We start from the raw sequence: 20,517 nt of genomic DNA on the forward strand, positions 1-20,517 counted from the left end.
AAAAAATTTTTTCACATTGTTATTTTGTGATATTGTGTGTAGAATTTTCAGAGTGCGAGAGAAAAAACAACAACAAAAAAAAGAATTTCATCCATTTTGGAATCAGGCTGTAACATAAAACATGGACAAAGTGAAGCACCGTGAATACTTTCCAGCTGCACTGTAGTTTGGCAGATCCACCAGGTGGCATTTGCATTTTGGTTTATTTGACTTCCATGAATAAATATCAAATGTTAAAAAACAGTGGCACTGCCAGTAAGGGGCTCTGTTTTGTTTATAGTCTCCCTTCCTCATTACAGGGAGCACAAACAGAGAAGAAAGAAAAGTACATTAAAATAGCCCACAGAACTATGTTGTTCTTTACTGTGGGACTCAGTGTTCTCAACAAAGGCAAACAACATCCACATTCAGTCGCCACACGCCGACAGATGGTTCAGATGTGGCTTTGGTTCAAACAAGTCTTGATTTTCAGTTGCAACAATTATGAAATATCACATTTACTCAGGAATGTAGGTTTGCGTCTCGTCGGTAACTGCAGAATGTCTGAATTTGTGTGACCAGCAGCTGCTGCAAGCTTACAGCAAATCCCAACATCCATTTGCTGCCCCCTTGAGGGGGAAAATATTTTTAGCTTTTCCGCATAGGCCCACACAGAAATAAAATTGCAGTCATGCTGCAGTCAACAAAGCTCTTCTAACAAATCCTGTAAATCAAGTCATGTTGCCAGTCTCCAAAAACTAAGCAAAAACGTTGGCACTAATAAAAACATGATTATGTCAGTTCACCTTCCACATAAAAACCATAATACTGATTTGGGGAAAACGTGAAAGTAAAAAGAATAAAACAATGTAGCTTTTCTGCAGATGTGTGGAAAAAGTCTAAGTTTCTTCCTCAACTCTGCTTTACTTTTATATAAAACTGGACGAAGCATAAAACTGTATAATTTCCCAGCATTTTGTCTTTCGTCAGGGTTCGTAAAATGTTACTAAACAGTTTGCAAACAGTTTTTAGACTCAAACAGTATTTCTTGTCGCAAATACATTTTGGACATGTTCAAAACTTTTGTAGCAAATTAATTTTTCCACAAATAGTTGTAAACATTTATAAAACAGCTTTAAGCATTTGTAAACGATTGTAATATGTGTTGCTAAGGTTTTTCCTCTTTTCCTTCTTTTCTGCAGCAGGAAAACTGCAATTCTTCCTCAAGGGCAGCAGAAATTCATCGCATTCATCAGTATTTGCCACACCATGAGACCTGGGCTTGATTTTCATCCAAAAAAAGAAAAAAAAGAAAGAAAAAAAAATTACAACATTAATCAGGATTTGCCGCTTTGTGAGATGCTATCCTTATAGGGGAATCAACTGCCCAAAAATACTTGCTTACATAATTTAGTGATTCTAGAAAATTTATTTAAAAAAAGTTTATCATGTTTCTGAATTGTTTGACTCTCATTATATCTCTATGCTCAGCCATCATTTCTAAACTTTTAGCTGTGACGTGAATTGTAACAACCACCAGTGACGCAAAACACAAAGTTTGAACTAAAGCAGTTTCTCATTTAATATCTGACAAGTCATGTTTTAAGCTTAATTGTAAAACATCAAATGTAAACAAGTAATAACAAATGAGAGTTTACCTACAACGTAAGAAAGTGTCCACTTGAGAGGAAACAGTAACTCAAACTACCATCAGACTAGTACGTGATGACAACAGCAGGGAAGGAGGGAATCAAAAACACGTTCAGCGACGTGGAGCTCACCACCTCCTACAGCCATCTGTTGCAGTCTCTGTCACTGCCGGGTCAGAGGAAAAAAATAAAATAACTGTCCCATGTGACCCCAGTTATGTCCACTCAAAGGCCATTGTTGACTGGCAAAAGACACCGGTCAAGAAAGAGGTCAAATGGCAGCAGAAATACACAGAGTCACTGCATGCCGATCTGACTCGGTCTTGCCAAGCCCTTGAAGACACGCAGCTTTCCCGCACCAGTGAGATCAAAGCTGTAGTCTGTAGTCACATAAGGCATTTCTCCTTCAAAGCCGGGCTGGAAAAGAAATAAAATCAATGTAAGGCATGACTGTGTGGGTGGGGCTTAGATACAGTGTCTAGACGTGTCTGAGCGAATCACGTGCAGTATAAAAATAAATAAATAAAAAAAGGTGACCAAAAAAATTTCATCTGACCTGAGTGGTGAGGATACAGGAAGGTAGTGATACGGCTCCCAGGAGGAGACAGTTGACTTTACGAAGGACGGCGGGAACCACAGGCGTCAGCAGTAAGTACAGACCACGAGTCATGTCAATACCTCGGAGCACACCTGAAACACAGAGGGTGGAGACTTTGATTAAAAACCACCATTAAAGCAGGTGACAGTCCTATTAATGAGTGTTCATGGGTGTGGCAGCACACGTACCAAAGCCCACACACGGGCAGATGGGTGCCTGGGACAGCAGAACTGGACCTCCCCGACTCGTTACTTTCTCACCCAGGCAGCACAGTCCCACCAGACTGCCATTTGCAGCATAAAACATGTGACCGGGTGCCACGTCACAATGAACCACACCTAAAGCCACCGCTGTGTGTGGTACCTGTGGGTCCAGAGTGGGCGTGGACACAGACAAAAATAAACAAACAAATAAATTTACAACCTGTGCCGTTTGACCTCATTTACTCTTTAGTGTCTCAATCATTATAAATGTATGTTGAGCAAAAATTTGCAATTCTAATGAACATCCTCTAAGTTTCTAAAGATACAATAAGCAATACAAAATTCAGACAACAAAAAAATCCCCCAAATTTGTAATTTGACATGATAGCGATATCTCAAACACTGTCTTGTTAAAGTTCAGTTAAATGTGGAAACGAAAACACACATACAAAACACAGTATGAGCCACTAATGTTTTTCAAGATGATTCAGCCCCATCACAACTTTAAAATGTACACTAGACAATTCAAGATTGACAAGTAAATGGCAATATCTACACATAAAAAATCTTTTTGGAAATTTTGTAAAATGCAAAATTGTACGCAGTGCAAATTTTGCATTTTGCAAAATTTCTGCAATCACAGCCACAGAAGCTTAAAACTTCTTCTTGGGTGTCTTTCCTCACTCTTCTCCTTCTTGCGCAGTCACTCAGTTTTTGAGAACTGTCTACTCCATGCAGATTTACCATAGAGTGTCATACTGTTTGTATTTCTTCATAATTGATGTAAATAAAGTCTAAGACATATTTAGTGGCAGCTTTAACTATCAGAGAGCCTCGTCAACAACTACCACAAAAGACTCCAAGCTGTCACTGATGTTAAGGGGGGCAACACACAGTATTAAGAACAGGGGAATGTAAACCTTTGATCAGGGTCACATACAGTGGGGAAAATAAGTATTTGACCCCGTCAGTTTTACAGGTTTTCCCACCTACAAAGAATGTAGAGGTCTGTAATTTTTATTGTAGGTACACTTCAACTGTGAGAGACAGAATCTTAAATAAAAAAAATAAAAAATCCCATAAGTCACAATGTATGATTTTCAAATAATTAATTTGCATTTTATTGCAGAAAATAAGTATTTGATCATCTACCAACCAGCAAGAATTCTGTCTCTCACAGACCTATTAATTTTTCTTTAAGAAGCCCTTTTATTCTGCACTCTTTACCTGTATTAATTGCACCTGTTTGAACTTGTTACCTGTACAGGGTAACAGGGCAGCAAGGTCCCCCTGCTCAAGCCAGTACATGTTCAGGCCCGTTTGAAGTTCACCAGTGACCATCTGGATGATCCAGAGGAGGCATGGGAGAAGGTCATGTGGTCAGATGAGACCAGAATAGAGCTTTTTGGAATCAACTCCACTTACCATGTTTAGAGGATGAGAACAACCCCAAGAAAACCATCCCAACCGTGAAGCATGGGGGTGCTCTTCTGCAAAGGGGACAGGACGACTGCACCGTATTGAAGGGAGGATGGATGGGGTCATGTATTGCGAGATTTTGGCAAACAACCTCCTTCCCTCAGTAAGAGCATTGAAGATGGGTCATGGCTGGGTCTTCCAGCACAGCAATGACCCCAAACACACAGCCAGGGCAACTAAGGAGGGGCTCCGTAAGAAGCATTTCAAGGTCCTGGAGTGGCCTGACCAGTCTGCAGACCTGAACTCAACAGAAAATCTTTGGAGGGAGCTGAAACTCCAAACCTGAAAGATCTAGAGAAGATCTGTATGGAGGAGTGGACCAAAATCCCTGCTGCAGTGTGTGAAAACCTGGTCAAGAACTACAGGAAACGTTTGACCTCTGTAATTGCAAACAAATGTTTCTGTACCAATTGTTAAGCTCTGTTTTTCTAGGGGGTCAAATACTTATTTTATGCAACAAAATGCAAATTAATTATTTAAAAATCATACAATGTGATTTACTGGATTTTTTTTTTAGATTCTGTCTCTCACAGTTAAAGTGTACCTACGATAAAAATTACAGACCTCTACATTCTTTGTAGGTGGGAAAACCTGCAAAATTGACAGGGGGTCAAATATTTATTTTCCCCACTGTAGGTTGTTTCTGATTCTGTCATTATGATTTAAAATAAACAGTTGTTTGACAATAAATGGCTTCACCCAACCACTAACCATGAGTGATGAAAAGTTTGTGTTATCATTCATACTCTCTGAAAAATGGGCAAAAAAAATAAAAATAAATAAATAAATAAATAAAATAAAATAGAATAAAATAAATAATTCTGCCAGGGTATGTAAACCTTTGAGCACCACTGTACATGAACTTTTGAAAAGAGCAGAAGTTACCTTTGTCAGCGTGTGATACATGTGCACGCCGACGTCCACGAGATAGCTTGTAAATCACTCCAGAGGTGTTATCAGATTACAAAAAACAGCGTTTTCAGTTTTAGAAGTGTTTATTCTCACCAGCTTTGACATAATATATGAGAAACATGTTATATTTACACAGAAACGCAGCTGTTTTGAAGCGTACTCCGCCATGTTGGTTTAGCAGCCAGAGAGACCAGCCAGTGACGTCACAGTGCCTCTATACTCTGATTGGCTGTCACTGTGCCCCCCCCAGAAAACAGAATGTGACCTTTTGACCTCTTAAAATAGGTCAAGGGTAGCCATCTTTGAACTTATCCAAGGTCCATGTCCCAAGAATGTTTCCTGTGAATTTGAAGGCTCTGGCAGTAACAGGACTGGACTTACGCTAAGCACAGACAGACTGACAGACGGACAGACGCAAAGTCTTCGCAATACCCGATGGTCATATTCTGGCCTCGGGTACAAACAGAACTCCTGTCATATACCTGGTACGGGGTCAGGCAGTGTAGAGGTCTAACAGGACCCGGCTCAGGAGACTGGAGCTGACTGAGGTAGGCCAGCAGCGACAGCTCTCTCTGCTCATTACTTCGCTGGTGTTTCCTGCCAAATGAAAGATAAAACTTGTGGTTTGGAATAATGAAAGTTTTCATATGTTACAATGGCACACTTACATTGTTCCTTGTCGTCCCACTGTCTGAAAATCTGACTGAACAATGAGGTGAGTATAGCTTCTGTGAGGACTGTGGCTCTCTGTGAACTCATCCAGAGCCGTCTGGGCAGGTGGGTGTGTCTGGCAGCCATGTGCCGTCCTGAGAAACTCTGGCGTGAGGGCAGGGCACTGTGTGGTCCCACTGTGACCCAGCTGCACAACATGTGAGACCGGGAAGAACCGGATCATGTCCACTAGCAGCTGAAAACCAAATCCTGTTGGAAGCCCAAAACAAGCAGACACTCAGTTCTCCAGCTCTTCCCACTGCTTTCACAAAGGTAGAGAGAACTGACCTTTGATCCAGCCCATGGTGTTGATGATGACGGGAGTCTCTCTGCTCTGGGAGCGTCTACGCCACAAAAATTTAAGGGATTCAAGGTAGCGGTCCAAGTCTGACTCACATGATGTCTGACCATAGTAGATCATGTGCTCTGGTGTGCGCTGATGTGTAAAAGGAGGACCTGAAAACAATGCAACATTACTCAACCGTTTCGCACAAATAGTAATAAAGGGGGGGGGGGGGGGGGGGGGATTACTTGACATCAAACATGAGTAATTGCATACTTTTACTAAGCCTAATATATTTCAAAAGCATTACAAAGGTAAGAGAATTTTATCTAATATACTGAAAACAAAAACTAAATTAAGAAAGCATGTGATCCTGACAGTATCTGGACAATCAATCATATATAACAGCTGACAATGTTACCAGATGAAGACTGACTATGCAGAAGTAACAACAATGCAACATACCCAGAAGTGGTTCTGTGACCGTCAGCGATGACAGGCAGCCAGAGGGTGTGAACTCCGTTTGACCGAGGTCACCTTCCAGGTAATCAACACCTGCAGTGCTGCAGACACAAACATTTAGTTTACATTTGAAAACATGAAAAAAAAAAAGCTATAGGTGCATGCGTGTCGCATACAGGTGGGCGACACATTAAAGGAAGATCCTGATTGAATGAGTGGAGAAACACAACAAATGTCCCATCCATCCATCCATCCATTTTTGTGACTTTGACGCAGAGCCCAACCAAAAATTCAGGTAGCCGATATGATTTACTTACAGATAAATAATATCAGCATTTATATAACGGTGGGGTGGATCCTTGTCATTTGATTGGTGGGTTGTATGTCACATGACATGGATTAGTTGTAGCATTTGTCGTTGTGTTTCATTGGCCGTGCAATAGCTCTTTTTTAGCATGAAATTTTGGTGCTATATGAAATGTGCACGCCCCGACCACTGTGCATGCTCACACTACCGGGGGCGGCGTTTAGTTAAACAAGGCGGAGTTTGTTTTGCTGACAAACGACAATTTCAAGGAGCTAACTGATGCTACTAATTCTTCTAACACAAGGAAACAAATCCACTCCACTGTATGCCCTCTGGAGGTATGAAGAGCTGTTAAGATGAAAAGCTGGACAAATATCTGATGTGATTTTTCGATGGACTGAGGAACTACATGAAGTCTCTCTTTTTTTTTGGAAGTACAAAGTCAATGCACGGCATCACGGACTACACCATCGCAATTTTAGACTCCAATTTAAAGTTCGGGTTGGACTATTAAGCACCAGTGGAACACCAAAATGTAAGTCCCTTTTCTGGTGTTTATAACTTAATATATCATCAAACGACAAGGATCTATTTTAACAATATAAAACAAATAATGAATGTTTTTCATTCTTTCAATGGAATGAATATTTAATTTGGTGAAAGCTGGAATGTACCATTAAACTTCATGAAATATTCACGCCATTGAACTCAGAAATATTCATTATTTGTATATTATAATAGCTGATAAATGACTAAAAGAAATGGAAAGACAGAAGATCAATTGTGGCATGAGTGCAATCGTTTCACAGTTTGTCCACCAGAGGGCACCCTGCAGCTCGTCTTTCATCAACACGTTTGAGGAACACAATCAGCAGACAGAAGACAACAGCAGAGAAATCATGTGCATTCATGGGTAAGTTGCTAGTAGTCAAGTGAAATGCAAAATATGCTCCAATTTCAATAGAAAATAATGTAACAAATATAAAAAGGCAGTGGATTTTTACATACACATAGCTTCCTGGGGACACACAATGTCTCCGGACATATGTTCAGATTACCAAGAAAGTACTGCTAAACAAAAGTGTGCTGGATGAACGGCATGTAGTCGACCAGTAATGGATTCTGTTTCCAGCAGACTTTGTTGTCACTGACAGAGCTCTTACAATTAGCTCCACTCTAGGAGTTTAGCCACATTAAAAAAAAAAAAAAAAAAAAAAAAAAAAAAAAAATCTATTCTGTACGTTAACGTGTCCCATAATCCCCCTGGCGGCCCCCTGCGCTTCCCAGAATGCACCGCGGCATCAGCAGAGTTCCGGTGTCTCACAGCGCTTGTAAACAATGGCTAACAAGAATGTGGATAGTGTTGATCCAGTGAGTTCACGAGCGATAATGATGACACGTTCTCCCAAGTCGAGAGGGTTATCTAGAGGAGGTGTACCATCTGTGATGGACTTCTGCTGTGCCCCAAAGTTGTCCATACTCCACAAGGATTGTTTACATTGTGCACTGAACCAGAACTCTGCTGAAACCGATCTCTCGTGTGAGTCACGGACCGCGAGAAGGCGCAAGATTCACAACTGCAAAATAGCGAATAGCAGTCTTATTTATTAAAACTAATATATCTTTTTAACTATTGCTGAAAATCTGTTCATGTCAATAAAACAAGTTTAGCTTCAAACTGCAATATGTCATGTTGTTGAGGACTCATAAAAACGACAATTCAGGAAATCTTTGTTTATACTATGAGTTTCTGGCAAGAGCGATATATCGATATATCGGCATATCATATTTTAGAATAATCAAATATCAATATCGGTATCAGACTTAAAAATCCAGCATCGGTTGCGCTTTAGATTTAGACGTATGAAAATGATACAAGTCACATGTTGTAGCCTTCACCGTCACCTGATTTCACCCCAGCTGCACACCTATGGTCTCCAAGTATTAGACAGTGCTCTCCACCACCAGTCAAAACAGCAATTTAGGGAATCGCTTCAGGAAGAATGGTGTTCTGCCCTTTCAGTAGATTTACCGGGATTTGTAGAATCCATGTCAAGGCTCACTCAAGCTGTCTTGACAGCACATAGTGGCCCAACACATTACTAAGACACTATACTGTTTTTCCTTTGTCACCTGTGAGTTCAGATTTTGTTAACGCAACTAATTTAACTTGAAGAAGAGTCAGAACAAATAAATAAAATGGAATAAAGATATCAACCTCAACAAACACCTCTATCTACAGACCTCACGACTCCTTAAGTGTCCAGAGACATGAATGTTCAACACTTTTGACACAAATAAGCTTCAGGAAGTCCAGGAAGACACTGAAAGTCTGGATCTCAAGTCTTTATCCAGGACAATCGTAAACACAGGGACTTCACTCAGCTTTTCAAGTGTTACAAGGAGGATATCCATTCGTTCCGCAAAAATCACGGCATCATCCACAAAATTAAGGTCACTGAACCTTTCCTTCTGGACAGACATCTAAGGTGCTGGACTCTGCAACCTTACCAAACACCACGTACACACAGGTACTGAACAGAATAGGAGCCAAACACATCCCTAATGAACACTACGATTCACAAGGAAGATGTCAGAGACTCCACCCACTCCACACAACAATCTCAGTACTGTGTATGTTGGGAATCAGGCAAATTCTCTGGATATCCCACAGCACAGGCCATTCAACTGCATCAAATGCTTTGTGAAAATCAACAGGCTGCAAAGAATCACCAGTGTTGCTGAGCGGCAAGTATTTGGGACTAAATCCTGTTGAGAATAATGATTGTAGGTACCTTGCCTAGCACATAGTGCAGTATGAAGAGATCCCCCTTTTCTTTAAAGAAATGGACACGAAGTCCTTTTCTTTCAGTCTTTTGGAATGATACCAGACTCACAGATGGAAGCAAAGCTACCTCGCAATACCTGCAGAACAGGATCTCCACCCAGCTGGACGAGTCCAACACTGGCACCACTGACCCCCTGAAGTCTTAAGCCCCATTTACACATAGACGGTAAACTCTCCCGGAAGCATCCCGGCAGAGATTTTGCCCCCTCCGGGCCGTTTTAGGGATCACACACCGTAGTTAACGCCAGCGCACGGGGGCGTGGTTTGGTTCCGGCTTCACCGGGAATCGTTGAAAAAATTATTCAACATGTCGAATAATTCCGGGAGCGCTCCCGGAGAAGTGGCCTGACGACGGAGACAATACGAACAACAGCGTTTGATACTTTTTAATCGCCGTGCCATCCCGCCCCTTCCTGTAGTGCCGCAGTTTACACCGCCGTAATTGGCGGTCGGCGTTGTATCCCTAACCAACAGCATGTAAAACGATGATAGAGCCCACATCAGCGTCCTCAAAGGCGTTTTAACCGGTGACAGAGGCAGACAAAACGGCGGCGCTAGCGGACAGTACGCCACCTCCCGGTTAACGGTGTTCCAAACGGCCGATAGGTGGTGGTCAGTATAAAAACGCTAGCGCACTGCATGCAGGTCTCAGATATTTTTGCAGAGAAGCTCCAGTATACCTCCTAAAATAAAATTGGCAGCGGCAAGGACTTACCAAGAGGTCTGGTTCAGAAGCAGAGAGTAGCCCTGTGGTGCAGACGAGCAACACGTTGAGGGGGGAAAAAAGGAGAAAAAAGAAAAGGCTGAGAGATGAGCTCCCTGTCACTCCCTCCCCCTGCACTGACAGCTGCTTCAGCCTATTATACTCTGGGGGCGGTGCCTATAAGCAAAAGTTCCTGGAGTAACGCAGGATTTGCCTGGATAAATCCAGCGGTACAGGGGCATTATCGGCAGCAGCAGAACACCGCCGTTCTCACGCACGTCTTAACCTGCGATTGTAAAGGAAAGAACTGAGTATTAAACCCCGTTGCCTGACGTGTGCCGGATGCTACGGCGTCAAAACTCCGCTTTATTTGGCCGATTTAGCGGCGTTTTATCCGTGTATTTGCGGCTAGTACTGCGCTCAAAACGCCGGCGAAATGCTCCGCCCCTTTCCACCGCGAAAACAGCCGGAACTACCGCGAACTTCGGTCTACGTACTACCCGCCAACAAAACCGTCTATGTGTAACCTGGGCTTTACTCACCCTCAGCTGTTTCACCAACTCTGTAATACGAGATTCAGAGGATCACAGCTGAGTGACAGATCAGCTCCCAGGGTCCTGGCACCAGAAATGGCCACTATCCTGGCAATAGGTTCAGCCAAATATGAATGAGAAGTACCAGCTTCAACAGTAGATGTAATGAGAAAGGACAGTATTTACTACAAATAAAAATTCATGGGGATCAACAGCATTCATGATACAGCACAGTAATATTAACTGAACTCACTGATTCAGTAAAGTGTTGATGAGGATGCGGATGAATGTTGATTTTCCCACGTTCTTGGTACCACAGATGAGGATGACTGCACAACCATCCATGTCTCCTATCAATGACAGACACGACTCCAGCAAGTTAAGAAATTTCAATTCAACTTTCAGTTCAGATGATGCTTGTAGCATTTTCATTTTCATGTTCTGCATATTGATGTACCTCTGCAGGCACTGACCACAGTGTTTACAGCATCCGTGTAGCTCGGTGACATTTTTAGACCCTCGACGGCACTGGCCAGTGGAATCATACCCAAACCGTTGAGTGGTGTATCGAGAACAGCTGACATAAGTTCACTCTACAAATAAGGTGAGAGAAAATCTGTCAGACATCTACTGTATGCATGTGACAGAAGATTAAATTTAAATTTAAAATTACAGATGTTCTCTCTCCGATTATTTATTCCAGTTCTATTAACTAAATATGGCTCCATCTGTTTTGACCTGGTAAGTTCTTTCGGCCTTTCCCTTTTTCACTTGGGGCTGTGACAGCACCAATATTTTTGACAAAGTGAACATTAACTATATTAAAATAAATAAATAAATAAATAATAGTACCATTGTAGGACTGAACAATTCACTGAGATCTGTGAAGCTTGACAGAAAGCGTGTCAGAGGCATCTCCATAGGCTCCAGCAGAATGACAGAAGAGTTTTTTCTTATTCGTGTAGCCAACTTTTTCCGTGATGCTGCAGAAAGCATAAAAGAAAAGGTTAATCAGCAGAAAAGTGCATTCAATAATATATTCAAAAGTGCACAACAGAACACACAACCTCAATCTTGACCTTCCAGACAGGCACACTGCAGTGCTGTGAGTTTAGCCCAACCCACTTTACACCCATGATTGCACCCCATACTCTCCTCAAACACTACAGCAGACTTCACCAATGACATCACTGTAATTGGATTCACAACTGACAACTTGGAAGGAAAACACAATGATTTGTCATCTTCTTTTAAAGATGACTGAAGGATTATCTTTAAAAGATGATGTCAAATTTCAGCTAGTTTGCCAGAAGGCACATGGGAGACGCAAGCTTCAATCTAATCTGTTTCCATGTATAACAATCCCTCTCTGTTTCACTCTACCATGAAGCGGTCACTGGTAAGGCAATAGATACAAACTGCACAATTCACAAGTTTCTCCAATTGCAGCCACAGAATCCTGTAACTCCTTCAGAGTAGAGTGCCTTAAATGAGAGAGTGGGGACATGATGATGGGGGGGGGGTCCACATGACTCATAGTGCCATCTTGGGTTCAAAATAGTGTATGCGGTTAATCTGTCGGCATGGGAATCCAGCCATTTTATTTATTTATTCGCTGACAATGCCGGGTTGCTGTGCATTTGTTGCCACAAATAGACACGACAAGGGCTTCAAGATGTACAGATTCCCTTCAGATCTGAACAGAAGAAAAATTTGGGAAAATAAGGTCCACTGTGTGGGATGGAAATGGACTTTACTGTCAAAGTGTGGAGAGGTAAATTTACTGTTCAGTAAAACTCACCTAAACCCTCACCGTATAAATCAGATATTTGCAGTTATTGGACAAGAAAAAGTTCCAAAGTTTTTGTATTGTTTTCCATGTAATAAACACCGTTACTCCCTTACTCGTCTCTGTGCATAGTCACTCAGTTTTTGAGAACTGCCTACTTGGCACAGATTTATCATACAATAGCAACAGTGATGCCGGTAACTCGTTACTTAGTAACGCGTTACACTACTCTGACCACTTTTTTTTTGTAACGAGTAATCTAACGCGTTAATCTTTCCAAATGAGTAATCAGATTAAAGTTACTTCTCCAAGTCACTGTGCGTTACTATTATTTTTGCATTATGGGACGATAGCAGCATTAAACTTGGTCCGTGGGCAGGAGGTCGGGGTTCGACTGAACTGGCCACTTTAAGCGAGCTGTGAGCTTTTCATACGACTCGTCCTCACCTCTTAAAGCAAAACAGCACACCTGCACTGAGCTTTACAAAGTGATTTTTATGCTTTATTTTTCTCCTTTATTTAGAATTCTGAGCTGAGCCGCTCCGTATCGTCTCGTTAAAAACAGCTGATCCTCCGCGACGTGTCAACAACTAACACTATTTTCCACTCAAATGCACCTAAACTCTCTTTCTGAGGACCACATGATGTGAAAACACAATACAACTAATGTTATCCATTCTTTGTGCTCAAACGCCAAAGCAGGGGCAAATCCAGATGGAATGGGGGCAGGGATGTGCCCCCTCCCCCACAACACCCCTAGATTAAAGGTCCAGTTTTGAAGCCGTTTTTTTTTTTACTATAATTACTAATACTACTTAAAATAATAATAATTTTGACAAGTAAAATGTTTATAGAGAATTTAAATGTTAGAAAAATGTTAGAATTTAATAGTTACATTTATAAACAATGTAGGTTAGAAATTGCAAGTTTTACTGTTACAGTGCTGTCAACAGTTAAATATGAGGTCAAGAAAGATTATTTTACTTTTTATAAAACAAGTATTTACTTTCATTGAAGTCAAGAAAGGGTGACTATAAAGTGAGTTTTGGCAAAACAGGTATGATTGTCATGTTGAGGTGGCAGAGGGTTGTTGTTGGCAGCTGGGGAAAGTAACTAAAAAAGTAACTAGTAATCTAACTTAGTTACTTTTACAATTGAGTAATCAGTAAAGTAACTAAGTTACTTTTTCAAGGAGTAATCAGTAATCAGTAATTGGGTTACTTTATCAAAGTAACTGTGGCAACACTGAATAGCAAACACTTATATTTCTTGAAGAATGATGTAAATGAAGTCTAAGCTATATTCAGTGACTTGGAAATGTTCATGTATCCATCCCCTGACATGTCTCAAGCCCAACGTTTAACCACCAGAACACCACTGGCATACTCAGCTCTACTTATAAATCATTTTGCACCACTGTTGTTTCTGGCAGTGATACAATGACAGATTCAAGTCTGTTGCATCTTTGTAGCTCTGCACATTTTGCTCCACATCCATCTGGCAAATCACAACAAACACAGCTGTTGACTAAAAACATGTACTTCCAAAACCACTGATTTGTAAAAGAAAAAATAATACTGTGGTAATTTTTATTAACATGGCTAACAGCATAGCAAACTTGTTGAAGACTGTTATACTCTACTCAAACTATTCCTAGCTTCACATATGTGCAAATGACACAATATGTTGCATTCTATAACACATTATAAACACGTCACTATGTTATGACGGGTGAAGAGTACTCATACCAGCAGGAAGATATCTGCGGAGCACAGGTGTTGCTGCCATCTTATCATCTCTGGAATCAGCCGTGCTCTCCAGTGCTGTGATGGTCAGTGGACAATGCGAAGCCGGGGAGAAGAGTGGGTACGACTGCTGCCCCTCTTCAATGGTGAATCCCATCACTTCTACTCGGCCATACAGGCATGTCATAAAACACTTCCCACGGAAACACAGGGTCTGCAGAAGAGTAAAATATTTCACTTCTTCAGTTATACAGACATGAACAATCTGTTTTCCATAATGTCACATAAGTCTGACTGCACTGGAAAGTCAAGCATGATTCCAGACAGAATGCAACCATGATGTTTTAATACCTGATCCTTTTGCATGAGGAGTACTGCATGATTTTCCTGATCATTTCTTTCAGCACAATAATGAAGAGACTCTCCCTCAAGTCTTCCTGACCCAGCAGCCTCTGTGCCATTCGATGAATGTGCAGCATTCCCATTAAAGGACTTAGAATAGGACTTCCAATCCTGCGAGTCATATGAGTCATTGTCCATTGAAAACGCAGAACTTCCATTTGTGTGAGATTTATTTAAATCAGACTGAAGGCTGCTTTTCTTGTCCGAGACAGACTTGGCCTTATTTTTCAGTCTCTTTACTTTGGACTTTTTATTCACAGGTGCCTGGGCCTCCTGAATCACCCTGGCCATGACAGGAGTAGAGTTGAGATCACAGGACCGGATAGGAGGTTGGCTCCATTTGCTTCTCACATTCTTCCACTTCAGCGACTTCACATGGCTTTTAACCTGCATAGTTTTGTTCACCTTCATGATTCAAGAATCAGTTATTTGAAAGAGAGCCTGCAAGAATAAAAATGTTTTAAAAAATTAGGCATTACAATTTGTGTCAGAGTTATTTAAGCAGTTTGACAGAGCTAACTGAACACTGAAGGATTTCTACTACTGCATTTTCCAAAGTATAAGTTGCAGTTGTTTTATTAGTTTGGGAAGTCCTGCAACTTATATAATCAGAATCAGAAAAGTTTTATTGCCATATGAGTGAACAAGTTCACAACATTAGGAAATTGCTGCGGTACTTAACAAAATCACATTCATTATTAACAGTAATAATTATAATGACTATTTATACAGGACTTTTGCAGGAATCAAAATACTAACCAAAACAAATAATAAAATAATAAATGCCAATAATAAAGGTATACTACAACAATACACAAAATTCCAAATTAAAGAGCTGATAATACAGAAAAAATATGCAATTCATAATGTGGTGCAATTTATATATATGGATTTTTCTTCTTCAACATGCATTTTTTAACAGGTGCGACTTATACTCTGGAAAATATGGGTAAATTACAGGGTGCAAACAACTGTAAACTGTTGCAGCATTACCTAAAATGAAGTTTTTATGTGGACAAAAAGCCAAAATGCATAGAAAAATATAAGTTTTCTGAAATACTTCTGGTATTTTACTACAAAATGTATTCAGTGTTTTAAATTCCATACATGTGAAATGATCCTTCTTTACATACTGTACAGTTAGTTTAACACATCAAGGTAGAACATCAAAAGCACTAAAAACAAAGGCGCAGTGGCTCCAGGTACGGGAGAAGAGACGCCTCCAATTGGCTGATCGTCGTCATGCGACCATAGTGCAGCAGGTAACTGAAACAATCGTACAAATGGTGATACAAGCACCAAAGCTGGCACAAATACACCTTAAACATTACTCTTTTGAAAAAAACGACTGGCCACTTGAATTTTCAATAGGCGGCCAGGTAGGGGTCAATTGAAGAATTACACAGGTGTAAAAATTAAAAATGCTCAAATCATTTTGAAAACTACACCACATTATTTGATCGCAAAGATTCCAAAAAGGTATAGTTTTGACTAACAATGACTGAATGATCAGGAGTTTTGGGGTACAAACAGCAAAAATGGTGACAAAGGTCAGTTTCAGTTTGTACAGGGGTCAAAAGTTAAAGTTCCTTCAATTTTGGTAAAAAAGTGATGCAAATTATTGGTTGAGCTAATAGGATTAATAAATGGAATAGTTTTGATTGTGTTGAATGTTTGGTCTCCAAAGTAAAGGTCAAACAAGGTCAATGTCCATTGGATTCTATGACATGTGACATGTGTTACCCTGTAACATGATAACTAAGCATGATACATGGTCCAAACTATTCTTTTAAAAACCCTGTTAACTAATAATTTGCATCATGTTTTACCAAAATTGGAGCAACTTTAACTTTTGACCCCTGTACCAATGGAAAGATTGATGTTTTGTCTACAAACGACCACAAGCTCAACCGGATCCAGCCGTCCTTGTGATCAGCAGAGGAATCAAAACATCCCGGTGTCTGCGGTGTGCACGCTTTTTCTGACTCACTCATTCCTGCAAGTTTTAAAGTAACGATCTCTAAAATGTTGCAAAGATGAGTTAGCCATTCAGTGTTTTTGGTTCTAGAGTGGGAAAATACTTACTTATTTGGGTAGAAAATGTCAGTGTGTTATGTCTTGCTGTTTAATTGCTGCACACATTTATCTCTGATGTGAAAATTTGCCGGTCGTGGATCACTGAAGCAGCAGCCTCGTGTCTGTAGTTGTGAGTCGTGTGGACTTTGGGGCTCATCTCAACATCACGATTGGGCATGAATGTGGGGACTATCATTTTGTGTTCAAAACACATTCTCGAGCACAGTGTGTATCATTCTGCATTAGAAGGGCTCCAGCCAGATGCCAGGAATGCCCCCAAAGTGACACAGTGTCGTGATCTGGAACCGGTGTCGTGGTCTGAGTTTGCGCCTCGCAAATTGATTTTTTTTCGCGGTCAACTTCCGGGAGGTCTAGAATTACCGGCGATCTTCAACCGAGCAGACGTATTTTGAAACACACACTTTTGATTCAGAAAATTTGAAGTGGGACTATATTTGCGATCGATTTTTTTTTTATTACCATTTCTTGTGGCGATCTTCAATATGGAGGAGGAATCACTTGTTTCTGAGCCTCAAAATGAATGTCAGGAAAACGCACACCCCAAAGAAGAGCGAAACCAGCGATTTTCAACATTCAGGAAAAAAATGTCCCAACTGATAGTCTTCCTACAGACTGGGAAGTACTCCAGTGATACAGACAAAAAGGACCATCGCAACATCAGGAACCAGTCCAAGAAGCACGTTTGGGATGAAGACAGTAAGTACATATCTTTTTGTTTACTTCTTGTGGAATGGTACAATACACGAACTGTAATCCACCCGTATGATAGTATTTACTACCGACAATTGAACAACTGTTATTAATTTGCCAGTATTTTCAAGAATAATGCCTGTAGATTCTCTTAAGCAAGTACATATTGTTTATCATGGAAATATAGACCTGGAATGGACGTGCGCGCCTCAATCTATTAGCGTCGCTCGGGACAGGAAGGCGCCATTACTAAGGGTGGAGATGTGCCGATCATCAATAATAAACTGACCGCTTTTTTTGCACTAGCGTTGCTATTTCTTAATGGATTTTAATAAATGTAAGCTTTTTTAAAGCCATTTGAAAGCTCTTTCCATTGAACCTATGCATGTTTTTGTGAAAAAAAATTTTTTTTATGTAAAATGCAGAAATTTGGGGAAATTATGACAAACTGTGCTGCTTTTCTCTGCCTATTGTCGCTATTTGTTAACAGATTTTAATAAAAGTAGGCTTGTTTTAAAGCCCTTTAATTGCTCTTTCTAATGAACCCATACTTGTCTGGGTAGAAAAAAAAATGTTTTATGTAAAGTGTAGAGTGGGGGAAAATATGCCATTCTGTTCATTTACTGTGATTTTTTTTTTCCCTTTCATCATAATTCTCGATGGATTTTTATAAATGAAGCCTTGTAAGTAGTATTCAAGCTGATTAAAAGTTCTAATGAACCCATACATGCCTGGACAAAAAATCCTTATGTATTAAAATATAAATCTGAAGTATGCCTTGCCATTGTACTCATTTACCTTGCTGCTTTTTCCACTGTAATATTATTGCAAGTCTTTTAATGACAACAACATATATATGATTTTTACTAACATTTTATTCCAAGTAGATATAAAACTTCTCACGGATGATTTTGTCGATAGACTTTAGATATTTTTTATGTTCCCTGTTTTGTAATATGTTTTTTTGGTAATTTTTTTTTTTTGACAATTTTTTTTTTTGTAAACTTGGTATTTATATAATGTGTAATGATTCCTTGGTAGGGTGAATTTGATTTTATTATTATATGGGTAGTTGAAGTCATTTGTATATGCAGCCTCAAATGTTTTGAAATTTTTATATAGCTTGGTGTTCATGTGAGTTTTATTGTTTTTTGTTGCTATTAGTAAATGTGTGAATAAAGATAATAAAAAATTTATCCCACTCTGATTTTGTTCTTCTATCAAGGATAATAAACTTTAAATCAAGTTTCTCCTTATTATTAAGGGATCCAAAATGATTTCATGCCTGGCTGGTTAGTTAGAATAGATTTTTGCAGATCAAATCCTAAGCAAAATATCACATTGTGTGATAAATTCAGACCTGCATGCTGCCAAACTAATGAGTGAGATAATCAACTCAATATTCATTTATATATGAAATTGAAGGCTCCATTTGGGTATCAAACACAACAATAAATCTCCTATTATAATGCTATGGTAAATCCAGACTTGCCTGGTAAAATCAGACCAAGCTGGTAAAATCAGTCTGGTTAACTAATCAGTGAGATAATCAATTCAAAATTTGTTTATTTATGAAGTTGAAGGATCCATTTGGGGATCAAACACAAAAATAAATTTGCTGTTCTGGTAAATTCAGAACTGCCTGGTAAAATCAGACCAAGCTGGTAAAATCAGTCTGGTTAACTAATCAGTGAGATAATCAATTCAAAATTCGTTTATTTATGAAGTTGAAGGATCCATTTGGGGATCAAACACAAAAATAAATTTGTTGTTCTGGTAAATTCAGACTTGCCTGGTAAATTTATACCAACCTGGTAAAATCAGACTGGTTACTCATTATACTGAGTTATACAAATCATCATTTTTACAGTGTTAATGGGTTCATTTCAAATACAGAAATCCCATACTATGTTGCCCTGGTAAGTTCAGACTGGTATATATAGTCTAAGCTGGTAAATTCAGACTTGCAGGCTGGAAATTTCAGAATAGCTAGGTAACTAGTAACCAGAATTATAATGGTTAAATCAATAAGCATCAATATAAAGTGACAGGATTTACTTGTGGTTCCAATTAAAAAAATTTTTAATATATTTGCTTGGCAAATTTGGACCAGGGTCAGTAACACACAAGTCTCAATATACCAAGATGGTAAAATCAGACTGGTGGTAATCTCAGACCGTGACACCGGCAAAAGTGATCCATTTCTGGCAAATGTTTGCGCCACACATAATGTGGCTTCACTCTTTAAGTAGAAGCGCTACTCCACCCAGACGTTTTCAGCTAAATAACATCCAAATACCCAATACAACAATACACAATAAAGGACATTCAGTTGCATTATGGCTCCGTATAGCGGGACTTTAAAAAGGTGATCCGGAACTGGACAACCGTCTGTACCTGTACTGTACCGTACCTGTAGCCACCTCTTAAAGTGACCAGCAGGCTGAACAAATAACACTTTTCACTACATTGTACAGATGGATGTTGTTCTGGTCATACACAATATCACCGCGATATCGAATCTGTGATGAAGAAACATGAATAACCGACCCTCCATTTGAGCCATGTAAGCTTACACCCAGGCTAACAAAGAGCTAATGCTAAAACATAACGCTCCACATGTTGCACTATTAAGCTACAGGCATTTCAACAAACGGAGGCTGGTAAATACAATAATAAATGACGGTAATGTTCGGTTACACTGTAATAAGAATTTTAAACTTTGTGTGAATTTAGCATGCTTACCTGTCACAACATTACCATCAAAACAGCCAAATGCTAAAACTATTACTGTACTCATACATTAAAAACAAAGAACCGTGCTCCCAAATGTTCGAAAAACAACGCAAAAAGCTGTAAAACGCAAGCAGTATTTGTACTTTGTGTATACTGTGTTTATTATTCACTAAAGTTAACAAAACAGCTTATATGCTTGTTAGCGATGCTAACAAGCTAAATCAATGCGTGAGCGCAGTTTCTGAATGGTCAACTAATGTCTTACCCTGGGTGATCTGGCGAATTCATATTATTATTTTACGTTACTCTGTAACTTCTCCAGATACTTTTGTAGAGGAAATACTGGTTTTAATCAACAAAACAATTTAACCACAAGTCTTATTGACAGCAG

The 20,517-nt window shown here is 39.7% G+C and overlaps 1 protein-coding gene across 2 annotated transcripts; it reads right to left on the minus strand.

The window, feature by feature from the left end:
* Positions 1-1,153: 1,153 nt before the first annotated feature.
* On the minus strand, positions 1,154-20,510 carry nol9 (nucleolar protein 9). 2 transcript variants are annotated; one of them, XM_034173426.1, is made up of 13 exons: positions 20,392-20,510; positions 14,553-15,044; positions 14,205-14,415; positions 11,520-11,650; positions 11,125-11,260; positions 10,921-11,017; positions 6,280-6,377; positions 5,820-5,987; positions 5,489-5,741; positions 5,303-5,417; positions 2,415-2,589; positions 2,185-2,318; positions 1,154-2,045 (listed from the first exon to the last, which is right to left on the minus strand). In XM_034173426.1, the coding sequence occupies exons 2-13, from the start codon at positions 15,012-15,014 to the stop codon at positions 1,926-1,928; spliced, it is 2,100 nt and encodes a 699-aa protein (XP_034029317.1). In that variant the 5' UTR covers positions 15,015-15,044; positions 20,392-20,510; the 3' UTR covers positions 1,154-1,925. The 2 variants fall into 2 exon arrangements, with proteins under 2 accessions (XP_034029317.1, XP_034029316.1); XM_034173425.1 differs by lacking the exon at positions 20,392-20,510 and adding an exon at positions 20,136-20,375.
* Between the last annotated feature and the right edge of the window lie 7 nt (positions 20,511-20,517).

This window comes from Thalassophryne amazonica, chromosome 6 (genome assembly GCF_902500255.1).
Source record: "Thalassophryne amazonica chromosome 6, fThaAma1.1, whole genome shotgun sequence".
NCBI lineage: Eukaryota > Metazoa > Chordata > Actinopteri > Batrachoidiformes > Batrachoididae > Thalassophryne > Thalassophryne amazonica.

What these genes read in the sequence shown, in the direction of transcription:
- nol9 (XM_034173426.1), bottom strand. Translation starts at nt 15,014, where the DNA reads ATGAAGGTGAACAAAACTATGCAGGTTAAAAGCCATGTGAAGTCGCTG. An exon ending in ATCAACACTTTACTGAATCA is followed by an intron (nt 6,378 to 10,920) that starts GTGAGTTCAGTT and finishes TTGTGTCTGCAG; the next exon opens with CACTGCAGGTGTTGATTACC. An exon ending in ACTGCCTGACCCCGTACCAG is followed by an intron (nt 2,590 to 5,302) that starts GTATATGACAGG and finishes CTGGACCCACAG; the next exon opens with GTACCACACACAGCGGTGGC.